Source organism: Siphateles boraxobius, unplaced genomic scaffold (genome assembly GCF_051911475.1).
Source record: "Siphateles boraxobius isolate OS27281-9 unplaced genomic scaffold, OSU_SipBor_1 19, whole genome shotgun sequence".
In the NCBI taxonomy this organism is placed as follows: Eukaryota; Metazoa; Chordata; class Actinopteri; order Cypriniformes; family Leuciscidae; genus Siphateles; species Siphateles boraxobius.
In genome coordinates, this window is record NW_027508799.1 from 7,580,410 (window position 1) to 7,589,324 (window position 8,915).

At 35.0% G+C, this 8,915-nt stretch overlaps 1 protein-coding gene across 1 annotated transcript; it reads right to left on the minus strand.

Moving 5' to 3' along the window:
• Nucleotides 1-605: 605 nt before the first annotated feature.
• Nucleotides 606-7,631, minus strand: LOC143742432 (uncharacterized). The gene is made up of 6 exons (XM_077235283.1): nucleotides 5,917-7,631; nucleotides 5,594-5,690; nucleotides 4,371-4,472; nucleotides 4,002-4,177; nucleotides 1,823-1,924; nucleotides 606-1,670 (listed from the first exon to the last, which is right to left on the minus strand). Exons 1-6 carry the CDS (start codon nucleotides 6,822-6,824, stop codon nucleotides 875-877), a joined length of 2,181 nt encoding a protein of 726 aa, XP_077091398.1. The 5' UTR covers nucleotides 6,825-7,631; the 3' UTR covers nucleotides 606-874.
• Between the last annotated feature and the right edge of the window lie 1,284 nt (nucleotides 7,632-8,915).

The window sequence follows — 8,915 nt, forward strand, 5'->3', positions numbered from 1 at the left end:
GAATTGTATCTGCATGTTGTTGCTGTTTTTACATTATGCTGCTGCCAAATGATTGGCCAATTCGATAACTGCATGAATGTACAGGTGGTCATAATAAAGTGGATGTTGAGTGCATCCACATACTTAATCTTACTTTATTTTCTTGTACTGCTTGTAAGTTGGACATTATTACAAATAATTATGTTTTCTGTAACTATATTTTAGATGAATGCCGTGATCTGGCTGGTGAAATTATGTACCTGGCAACTAAATTCATCCCCCAGAAAAGAGTGGGTCAAGCCTTGTTGGAAGAGGGGAATGTCCATGCAACCATGGCCAAAACAGAAGACTGCAGGTAATTTAGTTAGTAACAATTTACTACTACACTTGACATTAACTGAATGATTCAAAGATCAGTTGAACTGGAAAAGTAAATACCTGTTGCTATTTTCAATTGCAGGAAGACATTGAAAGCTGTTGAGAATGCTTTAGAGAGTCACTGGGAAACATTTGACCTGGCAACACATGGTCTTGGCCCTGGTGTCATAAAAGGCACTTTTGCATTAATTGATGCATGTCTTAAGGAGAAGATGAGAGCACTGAAATCAAAAGACTCAACAGATGAGTAATGTTTCCCCCCACTTTATTTTGTACTTCCATTGTTTTCAGCAGTACAAAAAATAATAATAAAACATTTCAAAGAATTTCATGTTTTTTTTTTAACGATGAAACCTCACTACAGTCACGACACATACTAGCCTGTTTATGATGCCTTTTTTATATACTCAATACAATAAGCAACAAGTAGTTCATTTATATTTTGATTCTATTGTCATATCAGATGTTTTGCTTCTTTTTATATCCAATTTATTAATGGCAGATGCCAAAGACATTTTTAGTCTTTAATAAAACATTTTCTTCTGTTTTTTTGTTTACAAATGTAATTCGTTGTGACTACCTGTTTTGCCTTTTTTACCTGTTGCCGATAGGCATGTAGTGCAGTTATTTTTCTTTTTCTTGACAAAATACTGAAGTTTGAAAAAACTAGTTTGTGTGCCCTCTCTACCATCTTGTAAAGCTCCTTGTTTTCAATGTATGTTTCTGATTGGCTCCATTCCATAAGGTCCGTTAACATGGTCTGGAGTTCAGGTTTTGGCTTTCTGTTGGGTACTTTCTGGCAATCTGGATGATTAGAGATTAACTCAGAAGGTGTCTGTGGAAGGTAGAGGATGTTGTGAACCAAAATGCAGACACATTTTTCGTTATGACTATTTGCTATGCAAGTACAAAAATTTGGGCTTTTGTGATTTATAGTTGCTACACTCTCATCACTGTGAAAGACTGTGAGGTTTTCATCATCTGAGATATACGAGTGACTATCAAAGATTTTTCTAGCAAGAGTAGACCTGATGTTTTGAATATCTAGTCCTTGTTGCTGTGCAACTATTCTCGAGAAAACTATATGTTTGCACAGAGAGCCGCTTCTGGATCTTCTGCAGTCACATTTGACCATGGCCAAATCAACTGTGTGAGACTGATTGCTAGTATCTGGTGGAATAATACATGTGCCATTTTCATTCATTTTACATTTTGAATCCAGCCCCTTCTCAATCATAGACTTGACAGCATTAGCGAAGTCATCAGCGTTGTCTCCCTTGATGCGCCCACTTGCTGCCAGCTCATCCATGTAACTGAAAATCACATAATCATTCATTAGAAATGTAAATTAGATGATGTAGCAGGAAATAAATAAATAAATAAATATATATATATAATTAAAAGCAGAGTAAAACCATTTTCATGGATATAAAAGATAACAGTAGATGTTTCAATAAACATTTACCAGTAATATTTGTGGACATCTCCACACAGCAGGCTAAGGAGCTGGTCAATCCGCCTGTTAGTCTTCCCCTTCAGGAATTGATATTTCATCGTGAAGAAGAATCTATGCAAGAAAGACCACCAACTTGCCACAGTCAATATATTTAAAACAAATTAGTTATGCATTAAGGCATTTTATGATAATACTTCTGGGTATTTCTTGTTCGTTTGTTTAAGAAAAGGTGAATAGGGATTGTCACACCGAGGAAATGCAAATATGAAAAATGTTCTGGCAATACACATTTTAAAGGGATAGTTTACTCAAATTAATAATTTTTGATTAATTACTCTCCCTCATGTCATTCAAAAACCCGTAAGACTTTTGTTCATTTTTGAAACACAAATGAAGATAATTTTAATGAAATCAGCTACACAACTGAAACTTTGACACATCAAAAAATTAATAAAGAGATTGAAAAACTAATCCATAAGAATTGAGTGGTTTAGTCCAACTTTTCTGAAGAGACTTGATTGCTTGATATGATGAACAGATTGAATGTAGCCTTTCATTCACATAAACATTGATCATCCAAACTTGCTTGACGCGCAAGAACAAACTTCTTGCTGAAGCTCAAACGTGCTACTTAACACAAGAATTTACATTTTTGGGTGAACTATCACTTTAAGGACTTGTTATTTGGTGTGTCAAAGAGAAAGTTCACACAAAAAATTGAAAATGTTGTCACTTACTCGAGTTGTTCTAAACCTGTATGCATTTCTTTCTTCTGCTGAACGCAGAAGAAGATATATTGAAGATAATGTTATTCTCATCCTCATTGAGCTTCATAGAATGGGCAAAAATACTATGGCTAACGTCAAATGTTGAGAAGAAGAACGAAATTCATACAGGTTTGGAACAACTTGAGTAAATTTAGTGAACTATCCGTTTACTACGGGCAACCGAAATTTACTTCAAAATATTACTATTAAATCCTAATTTAATCATGACAAACTATATATCGTTGGAATGGTCTAAGACTCCTGAATAGATATTTTAGCGCTGTTTTTTTCTTACAAATTTTGTATGAACAGTAATATATGAATTTATGACAAGAGTGCACCTCAAAAAATCGACGTCATTACAGGAGTTTCTGACCTTTGTCACAAAAAGTCGACGTACATACTTTTAATAATTGAAACTTTGGTTTTTTAATGCTAAAAGTTCATAATAAAACATAATCTAGTATTTGTCAATAAAAAAAGATAAAATTATATTTTAAAAAGTAAAGTAAAAAGTCCCCTAAAAAGTATATTATATATTATATATATATATATAATTTTTTATTATTATTATATCACATATTTTAGTAGTTATCATAAATTAGGTATCATTTGAAAGCTTACGAACTCAGAATTCATCCTGTAAAAACCGTTTTGAAATTGGACGTTGCGTTACCATAGAAACGGTATTTTTTATTAGGCCCCTCCCCTTTTGGGCATCATCTTTCATAATTTATTATCAAAAATGTTCTAATCTTGACAAAACACATATTGTCAGAAAGGTCTGAGTCTCAAGGTTCCATATTTAGTGACAGAAGTGATATTTGGATAGAAATGTATTAATTTGTTATGGCAGAATGCATACAATTAAATTCAATGGAATGCAATGGCACCCGGTGGCTATTTTTGGTATAACGCCTAAACAAAATCTCATGGGAACTTCAATTTTTGTGATATCAACTTTAAATTTGGAACACAACTTGGTTAGATATATAGCTTTCATTTTATAGTAATTTTAAAGTAAAAAATATTTTGTAAAATATTTATTTTATATTAAAAAAAATATATTAATAAAGTATATTTGATTTACTGTAAATTTTAACTTCCATAACTTTTTCATACTTTAATTTTTTGAAGTGCTTTCACTTCAGTAATAATCTGCCGATTGTTTTCTTTAAAACAAGACCAAACTTAGGTCTATATTCCAAAGCATTCTTGAATTACAACCATTTAGGTTTGTATACTGCATTTTAATGTCAATTATCAAAAGGGGGATGACAGCTAAGGGGTTAAGAATGAGTGTATATATTAGTTAAATTACAGACAAAAAGACAAGCATTAATTATGCTTAGAATCCACAATTCACTACTTTCAGTGATAAGAAGGCAAGCTTGTTATTACAATAAATAGAAATCCTGTACCTTTCTGCCTTGTTGTTGGTTTCACAGTTTTCATGATTGAATGATCTGCCAAAATTAGACCACAACTCCCCCCAAGAAATCCACTGATTCTTCAAATAGGTAGATACATGTGTACTACCAAGGTAGGAATCCACCTCTTTGCACTTTGTGGAAGAAGTGTGGATAAACTCCTCTTCCTGAAGAACATAGAAACATTTTAAATTAACAATGTTTACAACCTTTCAACAGTCTAAAAACAGAAGTTAAAGAACATCTGAGTAGAGGAAGAATCTATCGACAAGGCCTGAAGACTATTTATTCACAGCTTTGTCAAGCCAAAATAGTGTGGGATAATGGTTGTTTTAGGTTATAGCTGTGAAAGAGTCTTACCGTTAAACACGCCTTCATTGCAACCATTGCTTGAATCACCATGTTTCTCTTGCCCACTGGCAGGTTTCCTCCATCTCGTTTTATCAACCACCTATGGACAGCCTACATGTTAAAACAAATAAAAGTTTTAGATTAATACAAAAATTATTTTGAATTCATAGACAAAATCCTCAATGACATTTTACAATACTTAAATTCTGAAAAGACAATTAAACAAAACAATATGTAATTTACTAGAGTTTCTGAGTAAATATTAATTGCTGCAGTCCATTTAAAATTAGTTTAAATTTAGTATGTAATTATTCACACACACACACACACACACACACACACACACACACACACACACACACACACACACACACACACACACACACACACACACACACACTTTTTTGTTTGTTTGAATGATTCAATGACTCACTCATACTTCACTTGTTTCATTACTGGATGAATCAGCGTTTTTTAACAAATCTTGAATGAATGAATGATTCAATGAGAAATATATTTTAAACAGTAAATTTTTGCCACTTGCTCGTGTAAAAATGTAATTGATAATCTTTATTTGTCAAGTTACTTTTAAAAGGTGATGTACTCTATTTTGATATTTGATATCAATATTTGCTATTTTGATTTTTAGCAATTTTCTGTTCATTTGAATTATTGTGACTGTGAAAAAATGATAATGTGTGGTTGAAAAGACAACTGCTCTCTAAAAACAATTCAGGGGACCTGTTAACAAAACTAAAATTCATGGTTGTTAAAAATTCTAAATTATTGATTTAATTTAACCTTTTAAGTTGCAAACATTATTTTGTTGAATAATGGAACTGTCTTGATAACTATAACTTAATTCGAGTAATCGACTTAAAATGTGTTTGTGCTAATTCCATTAGTAGCTGTCATAACTCAAAAAATGTATGCAAACAGTTGGGTTAATAACACATAGCGCCAACACAGAGCTGAATGTTCATTGTGATCATACTTGTTGGAGGTTTAATAGCCGAATCGTTGTCATTTCGGAATAAGATCGCATGGGTGTTTGAATTAAGATCACAATTTTTTAACAATTAATTGTGCAACTCTGGCTCATACTAATGTTTTTAAGGGATTTGTAAATTATTGGCAATAATCATTTAAATAAAAAAAATATACAATATATTTCAGTGTTATCAGAAGTACTTAGAAATAATGTATTTGCTATGTGAACTGTTCTGTCATACCTGCAGCACGTGAAACCAGCAAACAAGGACCTTTGCTGAAGGAAAAATCTGTTTTATGGCATTGTGCTCTTTCAGGTCCCTGTCAATCATGACAGACCTATACAAAAAAGGGAATACACATGAAATCCATGATTTCAAAAGGTTTTTGTTAGACAAGGTGCATAATTAAAGGGCTCCTATCTTGTTTGTTTTTTTTACACTTGAACAGTGTTTACATATTACATCAAACTATTTATAAACATGATGACAATAGTTTTCCATGATATGGGCTGTTTAAAGCAAATTATCATCTGAAGAGCAGTTTAATTACATAGGGTACTGACCGGGGAAGAAAACCAGGATTACAGCTAGAAAGCTTTTCCAGGCAGAGAGTGAGCGTGGCTGTAGATTCCTGACTGATAATGAAGTATGCAAATGGCACTCCTCTTCCAATACTGTTACGCAGAAGAAGTGCATAAAATGCATAGCCATATGAGGTCATCCCTTTGTAGGTGGCATCCATGAACATCATGGGATGTGGATGTTCCTTAAGTAGTTGTTTTTGCCAGGGTGTTTGTACTACAATTATCAAGGGTTGTTCATCCGATAATGGCTGATAAAAACAGATATTCTCCTTTAGCTCTGATGTGGCGAGTATATCCACACTGACACAATCTTTTACATCGGGAAAAACGAGGGCATTGATGCTCTTTTTGATTATTCTTATATCCTCTGGTGTAACATAGTATCGACGGTTGTGTTTGTCGATATGTCCATGCCTTTCTGCCCAATCAACACTCTTCAGAAGTGTTTCTGAGACAGATAGTCCTTCCTCAAGCCACATGTCAATAAAAGCCAGAAGTTCGGGGTCAACACGATTTTTCATACCCTCTTCCTGCATGTTGAGGTCATGTCCGCTGTGTTTCAGCATTTTGTGAATGACAGCACCTGTAACTCCAGCATCTTTGATTAACTTGAAAGACACACAAGCCTGGCAAGAGTTAGCCCTGGTTTGAGTTGGTTGTCCTTTGCTCCTTCCAGTTGCTTTGTTCGATCTCTCACATGCATAATAGTAGTAGTCCTTGTGAGTGCATACAGGAGATTTAAAATAGCTATGAGTTTCCTCTTCTAATTTCTTGATATAAGATTGCATGAAGTCCTCCTCTTCAAAAACAACAACTTCTTGGATGACCTCAGGATCTGTAACCTTTCTCAGCTTTTGTTGAACACCTTTAATCCAAAAGCTCTCCATTTTTTCTAACAGGGGGGGGGGTTAAAAGAGTGTTCAAAGCCAAATTCAGAAAATAATACAGTTCTTTTGACAAAAATAATAATAAACAACCATCTAAAGATTCTACTAATGCACAAATAAGTTTATCCCTACAGAAGTATAATACAGTGCCGTTTTATTAGCCTCAAGAGCAGCAGTATTACCCATACACTTACACTAACACAGTGATATGAATCTATTGAGTACTCCTGCCCTGAGAACAGAGCATTATACACTAAAAATGACAGCGATTTGAACCTATTGAGTACTCCTGCCCTGAGAGCAGCGCATTATACACTAAAAATAACACAGCGATATGAATCTATTGAGTACTCCTGCCCTGAGAGCAGCGCATTATACACTAAAATAACACAGCGATATGAATCTATTGAGTACTCCTGCCCTGAGAGCAGCGCATTATACACTAAAAATAATATCGATTTGAACCTATTGAGTACTCCTGCCCTGAGAGCAGCGCATTATACACTAAAAATAACACAGCAATATGAACGCATTGAGTACTCCTGCCCTGAGAGCAGCGCATTATACACTAAAAATAACACAGCAATATGAACGCATTGAGTACTCCTGCCCTGAGAGCAGCGCATTATACACTAAAAATAACAGCAATATGAACCTATTGAGTACTCCTGCCCTGAGAGCAGCGCATTATACACTAAAAATAACAGTGATGAATATATTGAGTACTCCTGCCCTGAGAGCAGCGCATTATACACTAAAAAAAACACAGCAATATGAACCTATTGAGTAGCCTACTCCTGCCCTGAGAAAGGCATATTGCCTAGTAGGCTACACAAAGAATGAAACACTATGAAACTACCGAGTCGCCCATTTCTGCTCGCAACGCTAGGGCGGGAGATATTTTGATTATCGTTCATAATTTTGAACGAGTTAACGTATGTGATCGCATATCGGCTTCACAGACAGCGCGATCATATGCCAGTGACAGTGTTAATGCTAATGCATTAACTTAACGTTAGCTGCTTTGGTGTGGTCCAAATGCAGGCATCAAAATGCATCCGATACTATTATTTAGACGAATTATTTGTTATTTGAGCATTTTTAATGTTCCCCAGTTATCTTAAACTTTAGAGGCTGTTTATCTGTGAATTTCAACAAAACATAATAAATTAACTTACCTTAGTTACGATAAATGTGATCTTTCTCCCACGAACAGTCAATAACGTACTCCGTCTGTAAATTCCTTCCCTCCAAATTTCCAAATGCCTTGATCCCGCCTCTACTTTAATTTCATTGGTTGAATCTGTGAACCAATCATTTTCTTTTCTGCCCTTAGAACAAGTTTGAGTAAGTAAAACTCCCATCTGCCTCTCAAAGCACTAGGCAGATATCATGAACATCGTCGGATAGATAGCTTTGTGAAATATTTTCTAACATTAGTGTTCAAAACTTAACAGTCCATTGGATGTGCATCAAAATAACATATTCCAACATATTTAGAAATTTTAACATGCTTATTTTTGAAAATATACTTCAATTCTTCCTTTCCAGCGGTGTCCGCCATCTTGTTTAAAAACATTTAGCTTGCTGAGTCTGCAAGGTATCCTGGGTAATTTCATCTTCCACTTCGTTTTAAGCCTGCATCGGACCGCACTATGTTTTGAGGGTTGATTTTAAGGGGAGAATAGCACTCCCCCTTGCTCTTTAGAGTATTGGGACACCCTACCCCTACACGAGAACGCGCAAAAACAAGGGTTAGGGCAGAAATCTAGGGTAAGGGGAGGTATTGGGACAGGCCCTTAGTCTAGGGGGAGGGTCACCCAACTTTTGTATTCATGAAAACAGCAAAATTTCAAAGTGGCTTGTTTGGTGAATATTTTTTCTATGTAGCTTTATGTAGCTCTCTCGGTCTCGGTCCCCCTATCAGATGGGTCTGACCCAACAAAAATCCAGTTTGGCGCTGTCTGACAGTGCGCGCACACTTCAGTACGCGCTCAGAAAAAGTGCATCATGTACAGAACGCCAATGAAATGTTTACCCGGCATAGCTTTAAAGCACGAGCAAATAATGAACTTTTGTGATTGCAAATAA

What these genes read in the sequence shown, in the direction of transcription:
- LOC143742432 (XM_077235283.1), bottom strand. Translation starts at nt 6,824, where the DNA reads ATGGAGAGCTTTTGGATTAAAGGTGTTCAACAAAAGCTGAGAAAGGTT. An exon ending in AATCCTGGTTTTCTTCCCCG is followed by an intron (nt 5,691 to 5,916) that starts GTCAGTACCCTA and finishes TTTTTTGTATAG; the next exon opens with GTCTGTCATGATTGACAGGG. An exon ending in ACCAACAACAAGGCAGAAAG is followed by an intron (nt 1,925 to 4,001) that starts GTACAGGATTTC and finishes TTTCTTGCATAG; the next exon opens with ATTCTTCTTCACGATGAAAT.